The sequence below is a fragment of the Corticium candelabrum genome, chromosome 14 (assembly GCF_963422355.1).
Source record: "Corticium candelabrum chromosome 14, ooCorCand1.1, whole genome shotgun sequence".
Classification (NCBI taxonomy): Eukaryota; Metazoa; Porifera; class Homoscleromorpha; order Homosclerophorida; family Plakinidae; genus Corticium; species Corticium candelabrum.
This window is the reverse complement of record NC_085098.1, coordinates 4,901,820-4,927,264: the sequence shown is the minus strand read 5'-3', so window position 1 is coordinate 4,927,264 and position 25,445 is coordinate 4,901,820. Positions and strand designations below refer to the sequence as shown.

At 41.0% G+C, this 25,445-nt stretch overlaps 7 protein-coding genes across 8 annotated transcripts in view; 2 read left to right on the top strand and 5 right to left on the bottom strand.

Annotated features, from left to right (window-relative positions):
- The window catches only part of LOC134189748 (probable ATP-dependent RNA helicase DDX52), a 9,608-nt gene extending 897 nt beyond the window's left edge, over positions 1-8,711 (top strand). The window contains exons 3-19 of one of the 2 annotated variants that reach the window (XM_062658116.1): positions 168-325; positions 2,520-2,608; positions 2,669-2,765; positions 3,023-3,103; positions 3,164-3,226; positions 3,279-3,390; positions 3,549-3,621; positions 3,689-3,758; positions 4,351-4,484; positions 4,536-4,626; positions 5,320-5,442; positions 5,500-5,535; positions 6,846-6,960; positions 8,028-8,103; positions 8,166-8,237; positions 8,427-8,519; positions 8,589-8,711. In XM_062658116.1, the coding sequence (XP_062514100.1) occupies positions 168-325; positions 2,520-2,608; positions 2,669-2,765; positions 3,023-3,103; positions 3,164-3,226; positions 3,279-3,390; positions 3,549-3,621; positions 3,689-3,758; positions 4,351-4,484; positions 4,536-4,626; positions 5,320-5,442; positions 5,500-5,535; positions 6,846-6,960; positions 8,028-8,103; positions 8,166-8,237; positions 8,427-8,519; positions 8,589-8,652 (1,547 nt within the window). In that variant the 3' untranslated portion in view covers positions 8,653-8,711. Of the gene's footprint in view, positions 1-167; positions 326-2,519; positions 2,609-2,668; positions 2,766-3,022; positions 3,104-3,163; positions 3,227-3,278; positions 3,391-3,548; positions 3,622-3,688; positions 3,759-4,350; positions 4,627-5,319; positions 5,443-5,499; positions 5,536-6,845; positions 6,961-8,027; positions 8,104-8,165; positions 8,238-8,426; positions 8,520-8,588 lie in introns of both variants that reach the window. The other variant, XM_062658115.1, reaches the window with a different exon arrangement.
- Positions 8,703-10,536, bottom strand: LOC134189749 (synaptogyrin-2-like). Its single transcript, XM_062658117.1, has 5 exons — positions 10,424-10,536; positions 9,941-10,357; positions 9,469-9,866; positions 8,977-9,402; positions 8,703-8,907 (listed from the first exon to the last, which is right to left on the bottom strand). The coding sequence occupies exons 1-3, from the start codon at positions 10,481-10,483 to the stop codon at positions 9,786-9,788; spliced, it is 558 nt and encodes a 185-aa protein (XP_062514101.1). The 5' UTR covers positions 10,484-10,536; the 3' UTR covers positions 8,703-8,907; positions 8,977-9,402; positions 9,469-9,785.
- Positions 8,956-9,525, bottom strand: LOC134190331 (synaptogyrin-1-like). Its single transcript, XM_062658784.1, has 2 exons — positions 9,469-9,525; positions 8,956-9,402 (listed from the first exon to the last, which is right to left on the bottom strand). The coding sequence occupies exons 1-2, from the start codon at positions 9,523-9,525 to the stop codon at positions 8,956-8,958; spliced, it is 504 nt and encodes a 167-aa protein (XP_062514768.1).
- Positions 10,537-11,302: 766 nt separating the features above from the next.
- LOC134190214 (synaptogyrin-1-like) lies at positions 11,303-14,287 on the bottom strand. Its single transcript, XM_062658652.1, has 3 exons — positions 14,194-14,287; positions 11,534-11,953; positions 11,303-11,477 (listed from the first exon to the last, which is right to left on the bottom strand). Exons 1-3 carry the CDS (start codon positions 14,278-14,280, stop codon positions 11,427-11,429), a joined length of 558 nt encoding a protein of 185 aa, XP_062514636.1. The 5' UTR covers positions 14,281-14,287; the 3' UTR covers positions 11,303-11,426.
- A 560-nt stretch (positions 14,288-14,847) lies between these two features.
- LOC134190179 (synaptogyrin-1-like) lies at positions 14,848-16,974 on the bottom strand. Its single transcript, XM_062658614.1, has 3 exons — positions 16,824-16,974; positions 15,077-15,517; positions 14,848-15,014 (listed from the first exon to the last, which is right to left on the bottom strand). Exons 1-3 carry the CDS (start codon positions 16,932-16,934, stop codon positions 14,967-14,969), a joined length of 600 nt encoding a protein of 199 aa, XP_062514598.1. The 5' UTR covers positions 16,935-16,974; the 3' UTR covers positions 14,848-14,966.
- Positions 16,975-21,197: 4,223 nt separating this feature from the next.
- Positions 21,198-21,990, top strand: LOC134190330 (uncharacterized). The gene has a single exon (XM_062658783.1). The coding sequence runs from the start codon at positions 21,198-21,200 to the stop codon at positions 21,819-21,821; it is 624 nt and encodes a 207-aa protein (XP_062514767.1). The 3' UTR covers positions 21,822-21,990.
- A 1,289-nt stretch (positions 21,991-23,279) lies between these two features.
- Positions 23,280-24,885, bottom strand: LOC134190067 (synaptogyrin-1-like). Its single transcript, XM_062658484.1, has 3 exons — positions 24,741-24,885; positions 23,525-23,965; positions 23,280-23,462 (listed from the first exon to the last, which is right to left on the bottom strand). Exons 1-3 carry the CDS (start codon positions 24,849-24,851, stop codon positions 23,412-23,414), a joined length of 603 nt encoding a protein of 200 aa, XP_062514468.1. The 5' UTR covers positions 24,852-24,885; the 3' UTR covers positions 23,280-23,411.
- Between the last annotated feature and the right edge of the window lie 560 nt (positions 24,886-25,445).

The following is a 25,445-nucleotide window of genomic DNA, read 5'->3' as shown; positions in this document are numbered from 1 at the left end:
CCCTGTTAATCACTGTAACTGAATTGCTAAGGTATTTCAGTGATTATGTGGCTGCTATCAAAATGGTCCTATCTGAAAGCTGGTCTGTTGAGTTATTGTTGATTAATAATTGTGTTGGTTTTATGCGCAACTTATAATTTTATTTATTTATTTTGGCTTGTTTGCAGCTTGTTCTGATATGGAGTCACTACAGCAGATGGAGGTGACTGAGCCAAAAATATTTTCCGATAGTGTGGTTGCTCAGAGTGAGAACAAACTTGACAAAAAGAAATCAAGACAGAAGAAAAGGAAAATAACAGCGGAAATGCAGAAGAAGCTGGAAATGGTAAAGGAAATTTGTTTATTAATTAAGGCAGACAAAAGACATACTTGCAATGAGCAATGTCTGTGAGTTACATGCAATCTTAGTCACAGTTTTTCAGTGGTTTTTGAGTGCTATTGCTGTCAGCTACTTTAATCAGATGACACCTATTAAATGAACAAGACTAGTAATTTGTAGAATAATATTTTTAGAAAAGTTTTAATCATAGCAGCCAATAAGTTATGAACAGGTTTGATGTAATGGAAGTTATCGTAGTGCATGATTGGTTTCATAGCATATGAATAGTACAGACTGACTGGAGACGTCGGGACCACAGTTGGGACAGGACCATAGCTGGGACAGGACCACAGCTGGTACCTTGTGGCATGAATAAGTGGTAGTTATTTCTGCAAATGTTTTGAGTACTTCACCAAACAGAGTAACATACACCATTTACTGATGCTTTGTAACCTTTCTAACTGGGGACTACTACTACTACTAAAGGGAGCAGTGCCAAATCTTAAGAGTTATTAGTGAACCACTGAGCACAATGACTAGTTTGTGCACAGAGCGAGTGTTGTTGATTACCTGTTTTGGGCATCTTTGTGTCTGATGTGATTGATGTATGACTGGACATGTGTGTGCAGATAAGGCACATTTGCCAGTGTACCTACTGCATGACTGGTTTGAACAATAATGCTATGGGAGTATGTGGTCAGAAAAGTAATTGTAATTTATTTTGATCAGTATAGCTAGATGTTTGACTAGGCCATAACTTACTGCAAGTGACCAAGTCATGAATTGACCAAGTCATGAATTGACCAAGTCATGACTTGGTCAGATCGTGACTTGGTCAGTTATTGTCTGACCTAACACAAATGACATAATTTGCATTGTTGGGACTACAAAAGTATTCTTAGATCATACTTACTCCTAACTAATTGTTAGTACACATATTAGCACATACTATGTGGTAGAAAATGCATGCCAATATTATAGGTAATTTTATCATCTCACTTGACAATAAAAAGTCTAGTGTGCAGGTACAAATGTTGGTTTGTTCTACCCGAAGGTCATGTGTTTAGCAATCACTTTGGTGGAAATGATTGTTTAAGTGGATCAATCCTTTGTACATCCCATTCTAATCTGCTTTGTGGATATATATTGTGACCTTCAATGTTGAATAATACTTTTTGAGTCTTTATTGCCTTCGACCATACAAATGCAGTGTCAGTAGCAGTTTTGGTGTTTCTATGGTAATCCTAATTGGTTATTGTGCAAGACATTTGTAGCTAGTCACGGTGGTGGCATGAACAACCATATCAAATGAGCATTGATATGTGTGTGCTTTGGATGTGGTGATTGGTATCAGTTAGTCTAACTTCACTATAGTTTGTCAGTTGCCAATAGTTGATTGTATAGTACCTTACATGATTGCATAGTACATATACAATTGTTCTTGATTAGTGTGATTGCTCTATGGAAAGAAATATCAAGTGCGGCTATTCAGCATGGAATGTGAATATAACAAAAAACAATGGTGTTTTAGTTGCATGAGGCTACAACCTATTATGACTAGGTTGTAGCCACTTGGTGGAAGGTTTAATTAACCATCTTTGTTGTACATACGTTTGCCATGATGTAATATACATGGCAGTTGTCGTCAACGTCAAACATGCTAAAATAGGTTCATCTGTTGTTCTATCACACTGGAAACATCAGGAGGAACAGATGTTAATATGATGTAACAAGATGAGGTCTTTTTGTCATATTCATTATTTGTCATTGAAGCTACAGTATTAACTGTACAGGTTTCAACATGTTCCAAGAGGTGGGTCTTGCACATGGGCATTAATAATTCTCTTGGAAGAAACTGCTATCTTTGTGACACATTAAGGCATTATTATTTTACAACAGCAGTACGTACTCAGGCATACATACAGTGTGTAATTTCTAAAACTCATGTGAGACTGAAAGTTATCAGATTATTGCATTTAATGAAGAAGTCATGAATACAATGTTATAGAGATTTCATGATATGGATTGGATTAGGTGCATTATACACGTAGCTATAGGCGTGTTGTCTTTCCCTACATCAGGACCTTTTGGATCAAACATTTTGACTCTTATGAACAAACAACAGAAATTATGTATTGTATATTAAATTTTTTGAGGTGACTGATTGGTTAGATGGCTGTCATTGCATGTTTTTGTACAGGCGAATGCATTTCGAAACGAGCATCATATTTATATAAAGGGGGCTGATGTTCCAGAGCCTATCACTAGTTTTCATCAGCTTCAAGACGTGTGAGATACACATACAAGTTACGATGGTTACTGTTGCATAATAATGTCTATTGTGTGCAGATACTCAGTTCAATCATATGTATTGAAGAATGTCATTGAATCTGGCTACTTTGAGCCAACACCAATTCAGATGCAAGCTATACCATTGATGATGCATGTATGCAATGATTCTATACTTTATACGTCAAAAATTATTGTGTCTTTTGTGGTCTTATGATATGACATAATGTTCTATAGGAATATGCTGTATGAGTGATTCATATAGTTGGTCTTTTTTGGTTTGTATGAACAATTTGTTGTGATTTACTATACGAATTGTGGCATTTATTAGTAGATGAGTCTTTTGTATTTTAGTTTTCTGTGTGTAGTTAGTTACTAGTGGAATGGTTGACTACGGTGTTCTAATATTTGTAGAAACGAGAGATATTGGGGTGTGCTCCTACTGGTTCTGGTAAAACTGCTGCATTTCTTCTTCCTATATTTGTTCATCTGAAGGTGTGTACATGTTACACCTCTCTATGTATCCAGTATTTTTGTTGATCTTGCTGTGATCAGAAACCACAAAAACAAGGGTTTAGAGCACTGATTGTGTCACCAACGAGAGAGCTGGCACAACAGGTGACTCGAATTATTCTCTTGTTGTTGTGTTATTGTCAAGTTCTGTGTGTAGATATATCGTGAGAGTTGTCGTCTTGCTAATGGGTCTGGCTTTCGCATTCATGTTCTAACGAAGGCTAAAGCATCCGCCAACAACTTCAATGAACAGTCATCCCAACGATTTGGTAAGTGCAGGCAGTACATGAAGCTACGTAGACAAAAGAGAAAATTAATTAATCGTGAATATTTGTTATGTGATAGTTTTGTATCTAGCTTATTACACTATTCATGTACTAGCATATGCACTTGAAAATGGCATAATAACGTCAGAATTACTTTGTAGATATTCTCGTTTCAACTCCTAATCGACTTGTACATCTATTGGAACAAGATCCACCTGGTATTTGTTTGTCACAGTAAGCCATGAAAGACTTTCACATTCGACGCTTATGTATCTTGATTCTAGAATGTCTTTCTGTTCAGAGTTGAATGGCTAATCTTAGATGAAGCTGACAAATTGTTTGAGGATGGCAAAGATGGTTTCAGAGATCAGGTATGCACTGATTGGCTTTCTGAATGTTTGATTTTGTAGAACCTCAGTCTTTTGCTCCAGTTTTGTTTATAGGGCTATGCATTCTACAATACATACTGTCATACCCATGTTAGTACATGTACACAAGGACTGTATCTCCTTAATTAAAGAAGTGCAGTTGGTTTTATATAAGTTCTATCTAGTAGCCACGTCACTGGAGCAGCTTTGTACAAGTATGGCAGGAGATTACTCTGTGTAATAGGCGTGTGTGTGTGTGTGTGTGTGTGTGTGTGCGTGCACGCGCACGCGCACGTGCACTTGTGCATTTGTGCACTCACATTTGTATTTATTGAGTATTATCTAATTGCTCTATTTTGTCAAATTTTATCTTTTTATGGCTTTGACTTCGTGTCTTTGGGAAATGAATGGGCTTTTGTGTACAACGTTGAGAGATGTGTTCAGACTACTGAGTGTGTTGATTGCTACTGTCTGTCTGTCTGAATTATGGATTTTGTCAAACTCTCTAGTTGAACTTGTTAATTAGTTTGAATACATGGACTTAATGTCATGAAAGTAGTCACAGTTTCGTTATGTAATGTCTTGACTGTGTCAGGTTGCTACAATATTTTCAGTGTGCGACAAGATTGATGTTTGTCGTGGCTTGTTCAGTGCCACATTGTCTAATGGCATCGAGGAGTGGTGCCATGCTCACCTGGATAACCATGTTCGTGTCATTGTTGGACAAAGGTGCTTCGGTTGTCATTCGGCATTGTTTGTATTAACTGTATCTGTTTGCAGGAATGCTGCAACTGAGACTGTGAAGCAGAGGCTGGTGTTTGTTGGAGAAGAAGGTGGCAAATTGATTGCAATACGAGATATTATACGCGAGGTATTTCTCATGCAACTACATTTTGTAATAGTAACTTAACATTTTTAATCACTCTTAGATCACAAATTTTGTATTGTCTTATGACATATTGTTTCTAACGTTTTGTCGCTCTTATTCAATGTTGTCGTTTGTTTTTTGTGTTAACGACATTTAGATTACAGTGCTGTGTTTGCCTGTTTTCTAATAATTGTCATACAGTTTAAAGGCTTTCTACAAAAATTCGTTTTTGTATGTGGGTGCCACTAAATTGTGGCTTAGTTGTAGGTCAGACTTGTAGTCTCAGATCTACTACTGAATAGGGTCAAACTATAGTTGTGTAGAGAAAAAGGGCAGATTTTAGAGTGTTGTGTCGATGGGTCTTTTATTTCTTGTGATTAACTATTTTATTGGCATTAGTAAAAGGCATGGAAAGACTGCATACAGCAACAACACATAAAATTTGATGGTGTACATCAGTTAGTTATTTGACTAATACCCATAATGGGCATTCCAGACTGCTGTTTGCCTTTAGTGATTATTTTACTTGAGCTCATGAAACTGCTGTTATGACTACTTTCATTTGTCGGATTGAAAGTCGGATGTTTATGTTGCATCCATGATGTAGTGCTTTGTATTGGGGGAATTGGATGCTTAGATAAAAGTCTGATTTAGGTTGGTTTTGTGCACTGTTGTGTTTATGTTGTTTGCTCGTAGGGGTTTCGACCTCCAATGTTAGTGTTTGTACAATCGAAAGAAAGAGCTAAAGATCTATTTCATGAACTGATCTATGACGGTCTCAATGTTGATGTAATTCATGCCGATCGTACTCAAGCACAGGTGGGATGCAATTCAACACACATCTGAGTTGGTGACTGATTGCTAATGCTTTTGTAGAGGGATAATGTTGTTCGCTGTTTTCGTGTTGGCAAGGTACGTTGAATTAATTACAATGCTAGTAGACCATAGGTGGGTTTGGGAGTCTGCTTATCTATATCTTTGTCCAAGTGCATGGACATTGACATTGACATATATCAATATTGTTTTGATTGTTTTGTCTATTTTTATTTTTTCTGGAGAGTGTTTTTACATCTTGCAAATATAGACTCTGTTTTCAATCAGGACAGAGGTCTTGAATGTAAAAATACTCCCTTGCACTATGGGCCACCAATCAATAAATGAGCTGCTGTCAAAGTTGAAGTGAAGAGTTGCTAGGTATTGTCTGATTGGATGGTAATTGTTCTGTGTGAGGAATTGATGGAGATTCTGCTTTACTGAAGACCTTTAACGTCAGAGAGATAATTTATTGGTCAAATGGCTTTAATTAAGTTAAGTTTGCTTAGCGGGGAAAGCCTGAAACTTGTCACTGCAAAATAATTGGACGTAGAAGAACTCTGTGTGTGTGTGTGTGTGTGTGTGTGTGTGTGTGTGTGTGTGTGTGTGTGTGTGTGTGTGTGTGTGTGTGTGTGTGTTTATGTGTGTGTGTGTGTGTGTGTGTGTGTGTGTGTGTGTGTGTGTGTGTTTGTGTGTGTGTGTGTGTGTGTGTGTGTATGTGTGTGTGTTAGTGTGTGTGTGTGTGTGCACGTGTGTGTGTTTATATTATTGTGTGTGTGTGTGTGTGTGTGTGTGTGTGTGTGTGTGTGTGTGTGTGTGTGTGTGTGTGTTTATGTTAGTGTGTGTGTGTGTGTGTGGTGTGTGTGTGTGTGTGTGTGTGTTTATGTTAGTGTGTGTGTGTGTGTGGTGTGTGTGTGTGTGTGTGTGTGTGTGTGTGTGTGTGTGTGTGTGTGTTTATGTTAGTGTGTGTGTGTGTGTGGTGTGTGTGTGTGTGTGTGTGTGTTTATGTTAGTGTGTGTGTGTGTGTGGTGTGTGTGTGTGTGTGTGTGTGTGTGTGTGTGTGTGTGTGTGTGTGTGTGTTTATGTTAGTGTGTGTGTGTGTGTGTGTGTGTGTGTGTGTGTGTGTGTATGTTAGTGTGTGTGTGTGTGTGTGTGTGTGTGTGTGTGTGTGTGTGTATGTTAGTGTGTGTGTATGTTAGTGTGTGTTTATGTTAGTGTGTGTGTGTGTATGTTTATGTTTGTGTGTGTGTGTGTGTGTGTGTGTGTGTGTGTATGTTTATATTAGTGTGTGTGTGTGTGTGTGTGTGTGTGTGTGCGTGAGTGTGTTGGGGTGCATGCGTGCATGGATATTGTAAAGTTACAGTACTGCAGTTTGTTGTAGGTTGAATGCAATGTCTTTTTCAATGTAGGTGTGGATTCTCATTTGCACTGAATTAATGGGCCGTGGTATTGACTTCAAAGGTGTTAGTATGGTTGTCAACTATGACTTTCCTACATCAGCAGTCAGCTACATTCACAGAATAGGTGAGGCCCAGCTACAAGTTTCTTCTCAATAATTGCATCTTGTGTACAAACCCCTATTTTACGCTTTTGCAAAAGTGAACGTACAAGCAGTTTGTGAGAATGTCTAAATTTAATAAATGGCGTTGGGTACTTCTCAGAATTTAATGAAGCAAGAAAGCGGCAGGTTTAGCTATGAATGCTATTGTTGCTCATCAGGTTATGGTCTGTACTTACATACAGTATGAGTGTAGAGTAGAATAACGTTTGTCATCGGTCATACCAACCACAATTTTGCTTTGATTGGACATACCTACATGATTGGTCAAGGCGTAATAGTTATGCATGGATGGTAGGGAATCAATGAGCAACCCAAAAGTCTAGACAACTGACAGAAGCTGAAGACAAAATCTAATTATAGAGTTGATGATCCCCAGATGCGTGAGTACATAAATGACAATACTGTAATACTAAAACTGTTTACATTTGATAGCAAATAGAAAATATAGTAGTGAATATGAAGCAACAAATAAGGAAATTGAATTAAATGTTGATGTTAAAATTTCAAGAAGGGATTGTGAAATCAAAAAAGAATGAATGCCTAAAATTTAAAATGGCAGGTCAACCTCTTTTGCTAGAGCATGATGTCTGACTAAAATTTGCCTTAAATTCCACTCTGATGTCATTGACTCTTATACTGTACAACTAAATCTAAGAAGGGATCCCTGGAGCAGAGTATGTGTATCAGAGAAGGCCTTGTTGCATCCCCGACATGTTTGCGAATGAGATTTTTTTAATAACTTCTTTTATTTAGTGTTGGAGTGCTCGAAATTATGTTTAAAGTAATGAAGTCTGCGTTGTCATTTGTTTGTCTTATGAATAGATTTTACAAGGAGATTCTGAACTTGTACTTGCATGTAAACTCTCATAATTGATTTTTGGTACAAGGTGCATGCTTCCTTGAAAGCTCAGCGTATTGAGAATATTGTTTTATTGGCTAGGGTTAGATCATGTACAGTATCTTATTTAATTACTCTACAGTACCGGAAGAGTGGCTAAATAGAGCTCTAATTGTTTTTGGAATTTGTTAGGTCGAACTGGCAGGGCTGGCCATGTAGGTGAAGCAATCACGTTTTTTACTAAAGAGGATTTGGGGAATCTTCGAAGGTATATTTCAGGTGACATGTGGCAGGTCATGATTAGAATTGACTAGCTCTTCCTCTGCTCAGTATAGTGAACGTCATGCGCAGCTCAGGATGCGAAGTGCCACAGTGGATGCTTGAATTGAAAAAGCCTGGAAAGTGAGTTTTACCATACGTCTTAATTAAGACACAACAATTATATATGTATATATGTATATGTATATATATATATATATATATATATATATATATATATATATATATATATGTATGTATGTATGTATGTATGTATGTATGTATGTATGTATGTAGGTATGTATGTATGATATCCTTAACAATATTTTGTAGGAAGAAGCGCAGACAGTTGGCAAAGAAGCCCGTTGAACGGCTCACAATCAAAACGGCATCCAAATATGACATTCAGATGGCGAAAAAGAAAATGTATATAACAATTCCTTAATTAAAGTGGCTTTGAGATGCGTTGTAACATGTATACTTTGTGTCATACAGGGAACTAATTGCTGCATCCAAACGTCGGAAAAAGGCATTAAGTGCATCTGTATGTGACAATTAGTATAGGCTGGTTGGGATATCAAATGATGCGGAACAATAGAGAAACAGGTATCGAACGTAGTGTCTCTTCTGATCTACACAGCTGCTGCAACATATAGCCAGACCGACGTAATACTCGTAGTATATGCATGCACAAACAGCGCGTTAGCTCAATGGTATCTCTTACAGAGTGACTTCAGGTTATAACCTAGACAGCGGCAGGCTCGAATGTTGCAGGCTTGCGTAGATGCAGTATTGCCATCACAGTCAACACGATCTGCAATTCGATGTGAGAACGCTGGTTAGGCTAAACTCGCGATCTTGTTTATAGACGTTTTAGCTTTACCCATATCACGCTTGAGAAGAAGCAAAATGCGATGGAAGCTCGTGCTGGTGCTTCGCCGTCAGGATACAGAAATGCAAGGCTGCTAGGGTCGGAATCATCCCACGTCTTGGCCAAGTAAATGAAGCCAACAACCCAAAGAAGCGACAACAACGCAGATGCTACGACGTCCACAATAGAAGCGATTTTTGCCAGAGTTGCTCCGCCGACAGAGAGCACAGCAGTCAGAACATCAAAAATGATTAGCGCGATGGCAGCGATGAGTGCCAGAACGCCGACGCCTATCCCATAGTTGCACGCTCTCGTGTCACCAATAGAAGTAGTCCGTTGTTCTCTCAGGGGTGATAATCCGTATGCGCACACGTCGGCAATTAAAAACGTTCTCTGAAGTTGGTCTGCAATGACTGCGAAGACGATAACTGCACAAAGCTACATGAAATAAGATATATCACTACTGAAGCGATTCGTTGACGCCTCTTAGGGCTGAAGTCTCACTGCAGCAAATCCACGAAGTCCAATTCGTACGAAGCCTAAGACTTTCTCTTCAACCATAGTTGCTTAGCCGCGATGGCACGGTGTGAGTCTATGACAAGTTGATCACGTGCTCGCTGCAGCGCTCAAACTTCGTGGGAGATTAGGTGGCGATGTGGGTTGCAATACAACATCGTTATTTGTATCCAACATTGGTATTTTTATGCAGAAGCAACAAGCTATGAACACAGCTTTGTGTGTAGTTGCTGTAATTTGTTAGACAATAATGCTACCAAAATATACATTTAGTTTTCGTCGTCGAGTCTAGACAGAATATGAACTCATATCTTGTCGTACTCGGATGCTGCAGACCTTGCTTGAAGAGATCTTAATCGTATAGTATCGAGAAGTACGAGCACAATCTAAGGAACAAATGGCACATCGTCGAATTTACTCAATTATATATAGACAGGAGCCAATAGGTCACGTGGCTTACCCACACGATTGCCGATAGGAAACAAAATGCAATCGTTGCTCTCGCCGAAGATTTCGAGTGACTCGGTATGTCTGGAAGTGAATCTTTAGTCCATAAATCGAGGAGATAAGCAAATGCGATGAGACATAGAAAGCCCTCGATGACGGACGCTATCAAGTCCGCTACGATAATGAGCATTGTAGTAGCTCCTCCATTTTCTTCCACTACCGTTCCTCCTACATCGACGGCTGAGAGTACAATTGCCGCAATAAGAGCAAGAATTCCAACCGCAAGGCCGAATTTGCAGGCATTCGAGTTTCCTTGAGGGTGGTTTTGGGTCCCACCGAAGACACACTGCGTCGGTTCAACAGGGTCGTTAGAAGCACTCTTGAAGTAACCGTTTTGCTCAATAACGCCTATGATGACGATTCCAAAAATCTATGCGAACAGAGATATGCTAGTTCTGAGGTTTCCCACGTTATATAGGGATATTGTTGTACGTACCAGAGCAGTAGCTCGAAGTGCGATGCGCAATACGAGCTCTCTTCGAGGAGTCATTGCCATTTCCTATTAGAGCTCAAGTCACGACGTCGACTCGAGTTGCAACTTACCCGGACAAGTGGGAGTCATTTGTGGCATTGTTATTGCTACTGCGTGAGCTATACGCACCGTCTGCATGACATCGTCTGTATACATGCAGTAGATCGCTTCTCATGCAAACTTGCCGACCGTCCGCACTTCTACGTCTCTATCAAAAAACTCGTTTTGCCGACTACAGAGTTTTTATTCGCTGGTCACTTATTGTCGTATAGTCTGAGACAGGTGTATATAGTCTCTCTCTACATGGACTGGTCATATGCAAATGTACATGTACACAGGAGATGGTATACGGTCGAAACGTCTATAGACGCGTTCACGACATGCGATGACTCTTTCAGGTAACAGGGTGACCCAGTCGCATTGACGTAATCAGATATTGCAGTGTCAGGGCGACGGTTACGTTGACATCGGTCAGCATGCAGTGCATGTGCGCAAATTTACTCAAAATGCAACTGTGGTCAGCACAACGTTTTGAAGTAGGAACTGCACTGTTTCACGGCATGTGCTACAATTGAAGCCACATCTTACCTTTGTTCAATTAATTAATTTATTTATTTATTAATACAATAATTGGTTACACTAAAGTCTTTGACAAGAGATGCCATGCCTAAACACGTTCTAGCGTGCCTATACGTAGTGAAGATCTTAACTTGACATTTAATTGGTTGAGCTGAGTGACGTTAGCAATAATGCATGCATGTAGTACAATGTAAGGTTGGGAAAGAGCAAATTCGTTAGAGCTCCGACTCTATAGCAATTAACCATTGTAGGCAGACGAATAGATTGACAATTTACCTTTATTGTATATCAAAGAGATAACAGCAAACATAACATACACATCATGCCAGGTACGACTATAGAAGTTATCCAAGTACTAAAGTGACAAACCGAATTAGTCTAAGACTTTTTACGCTGCAGCACGTTTTATATGAACAGCAGCGATGATTGCCAGAAGAAACTGGAACATACAGGATCACATTACTAACACACTTTGATCGTCGTACTTGTAATTACCCAAATTATTCCACCAATGCAAGAAAAGGCCATGGTTGCTCCAGCTTGTGTTTCTTTATCACTATTAATTAATGAGCTGTTCTTCGGTCCGGTTTCATTCCATTTGAGGAGCAAGTAGAAGAATGCCACCTCCCATAGCAAGGCCAGTAGACAAGAACACACCAAATCAGCAATAGAGACCAACTTCTTGTTAACCGGGCTTCCCATTCCACGATGTAGGAGAATGTCGATTACGATAAATATGATTGCATAGATCATGGTGATGACTCCAATTGCAGTGCCATATCTACAAGCATTTTTATCGCTACTGTACGTATAATTAGAGATGTCCACGTTCAATCCAAAGACGCAAAGATCAATTCCTTTTATAGAGACATGTAGCTGATCTGCTATTAGACCCGTTACAACAATAGCTGAAAGCTGAAACGAAAAATTAACGTTTATATAACACGAGCCATTAATTAATAGGCAGCAACATGGAAGTGTGTTCATGCAGGCATATAAACGAGACTATATGACCGACGCAGATTAAACGGGGGGCGCGAGCGAATACAACTTTGTTTACGGAGATTTTCTAGACCGCTGTTAGTGTCTTATTTGGCTGCATACATCTACTGTCATGGAGCCTTCTGATGTTGAGTCTTTCCGATTTGAATCTATAAAGACGATGTTAGCTCGAGTGACAGCGATATGCATGCAGATAAGACACTAACCTGTACGGGAATCAGAAAGGGAAAGGCTGGGCAACATAGAGCGGTATGTGTTTGCGTGTAGGCTGCGATAAGTGGATCCGTGAGATATCTTAGTGACTTTAGATTTTCTCTTGGCACTCTAAGCACTAACCACTAACGGGACAGAGGCAATTAATAGAACCGACTGACCAGAATGAAGGGATGTACGCTGAAAACTAATTTTTCAGAAGAGATGAGAAACCTATCTCTTAGACAACGTCAATAAAGTAAGATGGAACGATAGAAAAGGTATAGAATAACTACGTATGTAGAACAGCTCATATTACTGCAATGGTTGAAATCCGGCTGTTGCCCCGCCTGTTTTTTCGCTATTCGAGTAAGAAACTGCTATATCTCTATGAAGCAATGAGGTATATATAGAGGCCTATGAACTTAGTCTATCACACAATAGGTATTCTTTAAAATATTGTCAAATAGATTTGAGTTGTTAATTAACTAATTGAGCAAGAAAAATAGGGGAAAGCTATACTCTCCGTTCACGTTTATTTTGCATACGAAAATGGTTTGTGCACCCTTTGCCCTTTGCGTTTTCTTTGTAGAATTATTGGTACTCCGCTGAGAATCAAAAACAAGAGTACTTGAGGCTTTGATTTTCGATTCTGAAATTTTCATTTTCATAAGAAATATTTCAAAACGACTGAATACAAGTGGTGCCTTTCTTCTATTGCAGTTTTCGTTTGGCAAGGTACTTCGAAAGTTGATAACAACTTGAGTTTTATTCTGATTCGCACGATTGGAGAATTTTCAACGTTACTAGATTCTAAATTTCGTAGCCAGTACATCGCTATGGTCTTTTTGGACTTTTTAAAACAGAAATGAATATAGTTGGGGAAGAGGTACCACTATGACTTGATAATCGTATTCTCACTGAGAGGCGGTCAGTAATATGCTGGTATCGCAAAGGGTGTGCATGTTAATTTGGTTACTTTGGTGTTAATTATCATTTTGTGTTGGCACTCTGTTGTCAGCACGAAAGTCAATATGCACCGCCTAGAACATTGCTAATTGACGTTTCTTAAGCCATGCACTTACGTATAGACAGGTGCATGTGGAATCCCAGGGACGTGCGTATACAGTCCAATAAGGACAACTCAGCTAACACGGCCAATACGTATACATGCGAAATTCGAAGGTTTATGTACTTGTTGCATTGCAGTAGCATCAGTCTTCACGCAGTCGTGGTGCTCACTACCACTACATTATGTATTTCTTTCGCTTTGGAGAGAAAACTGCTCGTTTCCCCTTTCTCAACTGCACTACAAGTAAAGGATGCTGGAAAGTTTCAAGGTGCTGGACAGGGATTAGACCTTATAGTTACTGGTCCTAGGGTCCACTTACCAATTAAAACCAATTTCAACATGTCCACTTCCGATAACAGGTGGGGAAATGTCCTCCCTCTCTACTATCTATGATATTGCTGACCGCCTCTCAGTGAGCATTCATATTCGATTATCAAGTGGTATATATTCCTTTACCCATCTATATTGAATTTACAAAAATATAGGCCTAACGTCCTAAGAGGACCATACGGTGTACTTCTTACAAACTTTTGTTTCTTGTGCAACTGGACATTCTCCAATCAAGATTCACATTAAAAGTGTAGAGTCGTTATCAACTTTCGAAGTACCGCAGAAACGAAATGCGTTTGGGGAAACGGTACCACGCGTGCTACGTTGATTTCTAATTACTTCATACGGAAATTAAGATTTCAGGATCGAAAATCAAAGCCCAAAATGCTCTTAGTGGAGTATTCTACAAATAAAACGCAAAAGACAATCGGTGCTCAAACTGTAAATTTCATGCAATGCTCGCGTTGCGTTTCGAACGGGAATTATTGCGATTTTATAAAAGTGAACACGGACAGCGAGCAGTTTGCTAACATAATGTGATATTAGATACTCGACTCACCAGTGCTAGAGCCCTCAACGCCAATTTGACAGCAAACTGCCTGCCGTCGCCATCGTGCCTGCCAATCTCAGTCCTGTAGGTAGCCATGATGAAAAAAGAACTGTTGAGACTGAACAGATTCGGAAATTGAATAGAGAGCTTGAACCGTGCACGGATATTTATATACACACGTAATCTAATCGTATATGTTACTAAGTTCTGATTGGACTAGTCAAGATCACGCTTTGGAGGTGTTTATTACACATCCGGTGACCTCGACTACCCTGTATGCTTGTCTGCTGTCTTCCAGCGAAAGCGCGACACCCTTTGCAGCTGTTTTCCACAATGTCTGTACATCATGCCTAGCTAGCCAATTAGACGCGTGTAATAGATATTATCGACAATTATACTAATTTTAAGCCTTTCTGTGTAACTGTTGCATGAACTGCTGTTGGTTTCTGTAGTGCAGTGCGTATACAGTTTATTTCTTCTTGTTTCAGAATGCGAACTAAGTACTTGTTCTGCTTGCGCGATCGTTGTCACCGGGACCTCCACTTTGCGTATCATTTACTGTTTAATTAATTATTGTTGGAGTGTAGCCTCGAAGTTCCAGACGGTCTGGAATTTCGAGGCTAGGACAGATCGCTACGCGTACAGTACGCCTATATAGACTGATCTACGACTTGCCTTTATTGTTTATTTTAAAAAGATAGCAGCAAACATACACATCATAATTATAGAAAGTACACAAGTGCTAAAATGACCAACCCAAAGTCTAAGAATTTGTAAGTTAGCTAGGCTGCACGCTTTGTACGAACAGCAGCGATGATAGCCAGAAGAACCTGGAACAAAATCACGTTACTGATACACTGACATGTTTATATATTGTTAAAATTGTAATTACCCAAATTAGTCCACCAATTATTGAAAAGGCGATAGTGACCTCAACGTCTCTTTCTCTATCACTAATTTTTCTTCCATCAACTGAGATATCCTTTGGTCCGGCTTTGTTCCATTTGTCGAGCAGGTAGATGAATGCCACCACCCATAGCAAGGCCAGTAGACAAGAACACACCAAATCAGCAATAGAGACCACCTTCTTGATAACCAGACTTCCCACTCCACACATAAATAGGATGATGTCCATTATGATAAATAAGATGGCAAAAATTATGGTGATGACTCCAACTGCAATGCCATATCTACAAGCATTTTTATCGCTACTGTAGTTGACGGCGAAGCCATTATCGATCTCAAATGTCAATCCAAAAACACAAAAGTCAAATCCATTTAGAGAGTCCTCTAGCTTGTCTGCTATTAGACCCGTGACAACAATAGCAGAAAGCTGAAACAAAAATTAACGTTTAATTGAGATTACCCATTTCTATAGTCATTATTTATAGTACCCCATACAGACAAGACATGTACTAGCGAGCTAGAAACGTGAGAACAAATCTAGTCCACAACGTCAACCAAGAACATCTCACATTACTCTCATTCTCATGCTAATAGCAAAGGTTGCGGTCGTGAACTTCCTATTTTGCTCCGTCTATGTCCTTCTCAGTGGATTAGAGAAACTCTGTTCTGTCACAAGCACTGCGCGTTAGATGCTTCACTACGTGCATGTAAACAGAGATCTAAGGATAGCAGTTGCTTGACCCAGTTCCTAGGCCTCAGTCTACCTCATGCATTAAATTTTTTAGTTATACAGCAGAGTTTATATGGTGTTTGGAGAGCATTAACTTAATCAATTATGTGCCAGTAGCTTCATTTGCAAAACAGTACAACACACAGTAGCTAAACTATGTGTTACTGCGTTTCAGTAAACGGAGTTGACTTTGCACAGGAGTATCTACAAGAGAAGATGGAGCGTCCGTCTAGGCATGGGTGGGGTAATGGTTGTGTTGGTAAGAGGCGGAGCCACTATCCCAATATGGTAACTTTGAGTTAGCGCTAGAACGACAGCTTTGACACTTTCGCTGCAAGACGCTCTTGCAAAACGAGACGTAGACGTTGACAGTAACATTCACATCAGTACAGCACGCTAGCACTACTCAGCTGGACAGGAAAGCGGCAAATTTGCATGTCCTTCAAAAGCTGACCTTGGCAAGGTTCTTGCTTTGCAGAGACTGAAGCAGATGGTGCCCGTGGCAACAATAATATTTGTATTGCATATCTAATGCATACTAATCAGGGAGTGCGGTAGCACTCCCTATGTAGGGATGTGAAGAATCTAAAATGGCGCCCCATCCATTTCAAACTACACAAGTTTAAACAGACTATCACCGCTGACACTAAGCGCCTCAGAAGCCAGCTATCAGCAAGTAAAAAACCCGATCTATTCTTTCACATTTCACACTTCACTTTTGTCAGTCAGACTAGAAGGTCACTTGAAAAGAAATACCGTAGCTAAACTGGGATGTGCAGCGTCTAATTACAGCCTGAAATTCGTGGCCTAGGGTGGGAGGGGCGGCTGGACAGAGTGCAACCTCCACGTGGTCTGTCCTGGGGTTTTGAACATGTATGAAATACGTAGGTGCCTGTAGAAACGTCTGGGATCCAAGGCTACCGTGAAGATAGCTTTGCGTTTTGAACAGCTGACTAGAGTGCAAGTTTGCAGTAGTTTGCAAACGTAGTACGACATGACTCACCAACGCTAGAGCTCTAAACACGAGTTTGACGGCAAGTAGCAGCGTGCCGTCGCCTTCCGGTTTGCTGTCGCTAGCTTGCGTGCCTTTCTCGGTCTTGCTCGAGTCAGCCATGAATCTTGATGATGAACGATCTGTCGAGACTGAGCGATTGGGAGATCGAATAGAGAGCTTGAATCGTGTGCCGATATTTATACGGACGAAATAGACTACGTCATTGTGTTAATTAGCTAGGTTCTGATTGGATTGTTTTGTTAGTGGAAGGTAATTAAGTTAATCATTTAATTAAACATTTGGTGACTTTGATTATGCGTTGGCGTGTTTGTCAGCTTGTCTTCCAGCGGATGCGCGTCGCAGGTTACTACAGACGCCTGTTACAGACGTATATCGTTTGGAAGATATGGGTAGCTAGCATTAGAAACAAAATCAAAGATAATTGCCATCTTGATATCTTCATATCCAAGTTTCTGCCATGTCTAGGCTTGCATTCGCATTGACCTTATCGACGTAGAGGTCACAGGAAACACACGTTTCCTGCATGATGACGCTCACAGGTAATACATTGCGTATTTATAGCGTGTGAGGACACGTGTGATTACATTCCAATATCAACGCGCGACTCCTAACACGTAGTATGACTCCTTCTCTGTGACATCATGTGCGTTGGATTTGCTCGTCTGACATCCGCGGATGTGACGTTTTCGCGACGGACCTGGCAGTCGCCAAATTGCCGCCGTCGAGACTGAGCGTATGGCCTGTGCAACATTTACTCTGGATCCTTCGTGCAAACGGGATCCGAGCCGCGTGCTGATACCGACCGCTTCAACCTCTTCATCGATAACAATGCAACGTCTCTGCGCTTACTCTAGCAGTTGTACGGCCGCGCTCTTTACGGCGACGCGAAGGTCAGGATGGCTGTGACGACCAGCTGGTACGTGACGCAGTATCTCATGATGATCATATGCATGATATTGATGAAGAACCCGACACTGTTGTTGATCAACAACCTGATCAGTTTGATGTCAAGGTACAACCAGTGTGTCAAGTAAGTCTCTTTCTGTTAGTTAATCAAGAGACAGCTACTGATCCAGTCCTTACTAGTTCTCCTACATCACAATGTGAGAGCTTGAGACCTCCAGAAGCTACCATTCATTATAACAGATCCCTTGGAGTACTTGGCCACGTGGTTCACAGTATTATTCACTCGCATTTCCATTGTTTTCAATCTCACCTATTTAGTTGTCAAGGCAATATTAGCACTCCTGCATCTTGTTTTGACTATTGTTAGCCCTCATTTTGCTCGACCTCTGCCACACACTCTTTGTCAGTTAAACACGGATCAGTATGTTCCACTATTTGCCAAAGAATAAATGTATTCTGTGTGTCCACACTGCAATGCCACCACCCTAGTGGATGAGTCATCAATCACAGCACCAAATGGAAGGAAACAGACAAAACTGTGTGTAAATCTTCTTGCTGGTAGAAAGCGGTGCAACACATCTCTGCTACAAGAGACACAACTGTCACATACATGACAAAGTAAAGTTAGCTCCACACAAGTCTTACAGAGTTCTTCCTCCTTCTTCTTGGCTTCAACATTTCATGAAAATTGATGAGTTCTGCAACCTTTCGTAGCAACGATTCAGTAGAACTGCTCTACCGGCAGGTACCATGGAGGACATCTGGGATGGTGATCTGTGGAAAGACCATTTGAATGACAGCACTGGGAAGCCGTCACTATCAGAGACTTAACAACTTTACCTTGTTGCTTGGGGTTGATTGGTCTAAACCGTTCAAACACAATGAATGTAAAGTTTGTGGAATCATGATGTCAATACTTAACTTGCTCAGAGAGAACAGAATGATTCACAATGGATTATGCTTGCTGGCCTAATTCCTGGACCATCCGAGCCTGAAGGAAACATCGATTCCTTTGTTAAAACTATTTATTGTTAATGATTTGTTGTTGCTATGGAATAGCGTAAAAATGGAAAACAACAATGGCCAACAAGTTTATGTCAGGGCTATGCTGTTTGCTCTGTCAGCAGATTTACCTGCGACAAGAAAAGTGACACAATTCCTCAGCCACAAAGCAAACAAACATCAAACATCAAACGACCTGAAGAAACTAGAACAGTTACTGATGAGAGTGGTGAAAGAGATGGACTTAGTGGACTCCCTGCTATTAATGCAGACGTACTAGATGATGATCCTTTCCTGGATGCTCGAAGACTTTTAAGAAGATGTGCATTTCTAAAACCTGAAACATACAGAAACTATGTATTGGGTGCTAGCTTGTATGACAAGTCTTACCATTATCTTAGCTATGTAGAATCAGATACTTAACTAATCATCTAGTGGCTGCATTATCTTGTACCTTGCTATGTATATATATTACAACAATTATTATTATCTGTGAAATTATGGTCATATAATGCTAGATTGGTTTTACAACGTTTGAATTTAGAGATAGAGGATATCGATGTACGTAGCTGGGACATGCATCAGTGAACGACAAATCGTCTCATCTCTAAGTTGTCCCAGGCAACCATACGTGAAACTTTTAGTTGCCCGGTCATTACTCTGGTAGCCCATAAACTAAATCCATTACCACTATTGCTATGGTGCTGTAGTTGATTTATGAAAATAGATGTATTTACAGCCAGGCAAAATACAACAAACAAACAGACAGACAAACAGTGCACATAAATCTTATACGTTTTATCACATGTATTATAAAGCATTCAGAAGATGAGCAGAGTCCAGTGTAGTGGTGACTAAGTTACTCTGTTAGCTTATTGTCAGCTGTTTGACTCTTAGTCATAGTTAGGGACCTCGATCTTTGGTCCAATTTGTCTTAGAACTTGTTGATATTTAGCGTATTGTAGACTGTAGTAATCATATTAGTCTTGTATGAGAAATATATGCATTGACAGACAGACAAACAGATCTCGGCTAATTGCTCTGCCCAAGTCCAATGGCGACATACGACCTATTGCAGTTGGTGAAGCTATACGCAGGCTGACAGCTCGAGCTATATGTCAACAAAAAAAGGAACTGTTCTCAAGCTTCTTCTGCCCCATCCAGCATGGTGTGGCAACCGAGTGTGGCACTGAGCTGATTGTCCATCACATTGAGCTACTCCTCCAGCACAATCCCGACTGGGTTGTATTAAAATCTGATGTCAGAAATGCATTCAATTCCATCAGCAGACAACAGATGTTGGAGCAAGTGGTCGGGTCATTTCCAGATATCTTGAATCATGTAGCTCAGATGTATGGGAGGATCAGCCCATTGGTATTCATGCAAGGTATCACTCCAGTTACAATCGAATCTGCAGAAGGGGTCCATCAAGGCGACCCGCTGGGGCCAGTTCTATTTGCCACTGCCATTCATTCTGTTCTAAAAGATCTTCAGGAGATGCATCCGAAGGTTCGTATCTTGGCATACTTGGACGACGTCTTTGTACTGGGTCACCCTACGGATATTCAGTCTGCCTTTCAAGATCTGAAAAAGTCTTTTTTTGCCATCAACATGATCATTGCAGATTCAAAGTGTGAGATCTACTGCCCTTCTACACGTGATCCTGTTGAAGGCTTTGACTGCATACCAGTCACTGATGATGGAGCCATCTTTCTTGGAGCACCCGTAGGCACACCTTCATTTGTTGCCTCCTCTTGCTCGAACATCGCAAAGTCAAAATTCTTACTGTGTAACGAACTTGTTCAATTGGGAGACATACAGAGTGCCATGCTCTTGTTGAGAGGCTCTCACGTCCCTTGCCTGAATCACTTGGCACGCTTAGTTCGTCCTGAGTTGCTCACACAAGCAGCTTCAATTCACGACTCTCAGACAAGAAAGACATTTTGCCATCTACTTGGGTTCAACGAGATTGAGGACATGCCTTGGCGCCAAGCTGTTTTGCCAATTAGACTTGGTGGCTTTGGCATGACTTCGTTGGCTTTTGTGTCGCAGCCTGCCTTTGTTGCATCCTGGGCTCACGCCATTGTGGAACTGCCTCTTCGTTTTCCAAGTCTCTTTCCAGCTGTTGACAGCCTAGTTAATTCAACTACTGGGGCTCTTAGTAACGCCCTGACCCAATCTGTCCCTGATGGAAAGCATATTTCCGAATATCTGACATCTGCAGGCAAAGTTCAGCATCAGCTATCCATGTCATTTGCTCGCTGTGAGGCAGAAATCTTGTTCACAGATGCACCCACAGCCCGAGATGCAGCACGACATCGATCTACAAAAGGAAAAGGAGCTGGTGCATGGCTGAACGCAATCCCGACTTCAGAAGTGCTCGCACTAAATTCTTACGAGTATCGTTTAGCGTCCTTGCTGAGGTTGGGCTTGCCCATTCCACTTTCTGACTGAATGACAACATGCAACTGTGGTGCCTCCCTGGACAGCAGTGGGTACCATCTGCTAACATGCAAAACCGGTGGAGGGCCAGTTTGGTCGCACGAATCGCTTGCATCAGTCTGGTCTGATTGCCTGCGGGAGCTGCACATCCATCATCGAAGGGAACCGAGGCATCGGTATGCCAATTCCAATGACCGGCCAGACATTGTAGCCTTCGACTCAGACTCTGGGTGCAATGTGGATCTGGACATAGCTCTAGCACACCCATGGAGCTCGGACATCTTCCCTAGATCTTCGGAAACAGATGGCGCCGCTGCTGAGAGAAGAGAGGAGAGAAAAAAGTCAAAATACGAGAAGGAATGTCTACCAGGTGGAACTGCTGTCAGTCTCATTCCTCTGGTTATGGAGCATTTTGGACGCTGGGGTGTCATGGGAAGAAACTTCCTGCAGAAACTAGCAAAGAAATCATGTGACGAAATTGGTAGACCAAACGCTGCAGAGTTCCTTGACTTTTGGCGAAAAAGATTCTCCCTTCAGCTGCAAAAATGCAATGCCAAAGTCATACTGAGGAAGATGGCAAGCTTGTCAAGTGACACAAGTAGCGCTAAGTACTCAACCCAGTTCTTTAGCCACTAGGCTGACCTGGGTTATCTTTTAAGTTAAGTTGTTACTGTTTTTAGTGCTTTTTCCTGTGTACTGTAGCACCTAAAACATTATGTCATTGCCTAGCACTCTTTGTATGATAGATGAATGTTTGAAAATATATGTGACAGACAGACAGACAGACAGACAGACAGACAGACAGACAGACAGACAACCTGTGAGAAGCAGACTTGCCGCTCTAAACTGGCAGTTTCCATCTCCTACAGAGGGGCAAATGATTTGCAGGGCCATCAAAAGGGTCAAGATAAACAGGATCCGCAACAATAGCTGAAATCCTGCCCATCATGATTTTCAGTGCAGCCATTGCCCTAATTAAAGAATAGAGTAACCCGGATAAAGATAGGATGCTTGTTTGCAATTTTCAGTTTTGGATAGTTCTATGCTACAGGCAAGCAAGCGCAAGCATAAAAATGGCACACTACAAGTCACGCCCAATCTGGCAGTAATTAATTAGAAATTAAAGGACACACAGATATCTGATCTGTCATTTATGACACCTAAGTGCTCTCAGTAAGTCTGCAAAACGGTAGACTTATCTATAATTAAGTTTTACTAACCAAGGTCTCTTTATTCTATAAAGCTATAGTACCTCTCTCTACAGTGTACTGCTAATTAACACCAGTGATAGAACAATGAGGGCACGCTTGCTCAGGAAGGAAAAGTCAAGCTGGTAGGTAGGGTAACTGTCAGCTAGTAGTCCCTGGGCAACCATAGTTTGCCGTTTCAGTTGCCGGGACATATTTCTGGTTGTCCCAAGCTCCCGGCAGGGCAACCGATTTGTCATACACTGGCTGTCAGCATATTTAAGTTGTTAGGGATGTTGGGGCGGGGAACGTTCATGTTTGTAATATATATTTGTGTGTGTGCGTGTGTGTATGTGTGTGTGTGTGTGTGCGTGTGTGTGTGTGTGTGTGTGTGTGTGTGTGTGTGTGTGCGTGTGTGTGTGTGTGTGTGTGTGTGTGTGTGTGTGTGTGTGCGTGTGTGTGTGTGTGTGTGCGTGTGTGTGTGTGTGTGTGTGTGTGTGTGTGTGCGTGTGTGTGTGTGTGTGTGTGTGTGTGTGTGTGTGTGTGTGTGTGTGTGTGTGTGTGTGTGTGTGTGTGTGTGTGTTGCTTGGTAGATCTACCTACAGTAGAAAATTTAGCACTAAACTGTACGCTACATATAGCTCTAGAGCCTGGCTACTTACTTCTTTGTGAGCTGCAAACAAATCTACTACTGCTACTCTACCCGCGCAACAACAAATCTCTATATAGCGTAGACAGCAGCGCGTTGAAGCAGTCGTTCGCGTTCGATTAGCGTTGGCAGTCGACGAATTTAAGCCACGTCGAACGACGCGAACCCGCCAGACGCGTCATTTCTCCTTTACTTAATTAATTAAATAATTGCTAATGCACGGACACGTGGAGGCAGGTCGACGCTATATAAAGACTGATCTATGACTTGCCTTTATTGTCTTTGTAATTATAATAGATGACGGCAAACATACACACCATGGCTATAGAAAAGGTATACAAGACTATTACAAGTATTAAATAACCAACCCAAAATCTAGGAAGTTGTAAGCTAAGCTACAATACGCTTTGTACGAACAGCAGCGATGATCGTCAGAAGAACCTGGAACAAAATCACGTTACTGATACACTGACATGTTTATATATTGTTAAAATTGTAATTACCCAAACTATTCCACCAATTATCGAAAAGGCAATAGTGACCTCAACGTCTCTTTCTCTATCACTAATTTTTCTTCCATCAACTCGGATGTCCTTTGGTCCGGCTTTGTTCCATTTGTCGAGCAGGTAGATGAATGCCACCACCCATAGCAAGGCCAGTAGACAAGAACACACCAAATCAGCAATAGAGACCACCTTCTTGATAACCAGACTTCCCACTCCACACATAAATAGAATAATGTCCATTATGATAAATAAGATGGCAAAAATTATGGTGATGACTCCAATTGCAATGCCATATCTACAAGCATTTTTATCGCTACTGTAGTTGACGGCGAAGCCATTATTGATCTCAAATGTCAATCCAAAAGCACAAAAGTCAAATCCATTCAGAGAGTCCTCTAGCTTGTCTGCTATTAGACCCGCGACAACAATAGCAGAAAGCTGAAACAAAAAAGTAACGTTTAATTGAGATTACCCATTTTCTATAGTCATTATTTATTTACATAGTAGCCCATCCAGACAAGACGCCAACGAGCTAGACGTGGGAAAGAGAAAGGCAACACATATTGATATGTGTTTGTGTCACTGTGTAGGAGTGCATGGATATCCTGTTGGCTTACTTGCCTGAAAGGGTCAATGGTGGTTTCCCCTTCAATCACTACCACTAGCGGGAGCAGACGTACAGAACCGACCTGACGAGAATGACTCAAAACTAATTTTGCAAAAACACGAGAAACAAATCTCGTCCACGACCATCTCATTGTCCTCATGATATAGCAAAGGTTGCGGTCGTAAACTTCCGCTTTTTGCTCCGCCTATTTCCTTCTCTGTAAGCAAGGTAAACATAGACAGAAATTTAAGGATAGCGGTTGTTTCGACCAAGTTCTAGGCCTCCGTCTACCTCACGCACTAGTTACAGCAGAGTGTAGTGTCAGGAGAGCATTAATTAATTAAGTGCCAGTAGCTTCATTTGTGAACATTACAACACACAGTAGACCTAGTGTTACTGCGTTTCAGTACACGCAGTTAACTTTCAGAGACTTGAAGCAGGTGGTGCCGTGGCAACAAATTATTTGTATTGCCGTGGCATTCATGCTAATTAGTCCTACATACACTTGCACATGGCTTTGCTCTGCAGCGTCTCCTAACAGTTACAGTGACTTTGCAGAGCTAACGAACAGAGAGTAGTTTGCTAACGTAATACGACATGACTCACCAACGCTAGAGCTCTAAACGCGAGTTTGACGGTAAGTAGAAGCGTGCTGTCGCCTTCCGGTTTGCTGTCGCTACCTTGCGTGCCTTTCTCGGTCTTGCTCGAGTCAGCCATGAATCTTGATGATGAACGATCTGTCGAGACTGAGAGATTGAGAGATCGAATAGAGAGCTTGAATTGTGTGCCGATATTTATACGGACGAAACAAACGACGTCAATGTGTTTAGCTATGTTCTGATTGGATTGTTTTAATTACACGTGGGAGGTGGTAATTAATTATTAGTTTATCCTTTGTCCTTGCATTATGCGTTGGCGCGTGTCACGGCAGTCCAGCGGATGCGCGTCACAGGATGAGGACACGTTAGCATGACGTTTGTACCATTGGCAGCTACGGGTAGCTAGCGTTAGAAAACAATACCAAATATGATTGCCGTCTTGATATCTTCATACCCAAGTTTCTCCCATTTTCTATACTCTCCATTCGCATTGACCTGACCGACGGAAGTAGATACTGAGGATCCAGGAGTGTTCATTAACTAAATCTTCATTTGTTAAATTCTAGTAGCTAGCTAACGTAAATGGTGTCAGGTATAAAGGTACCTAGTAAAACGTAGTCTCTACTGTGGATATTTACAACGATATTGAATTAATTAGATTACAGTTTTAGCCTAATGAAATAACAGTATAAAGATCTTTTTAGTGGTTGCA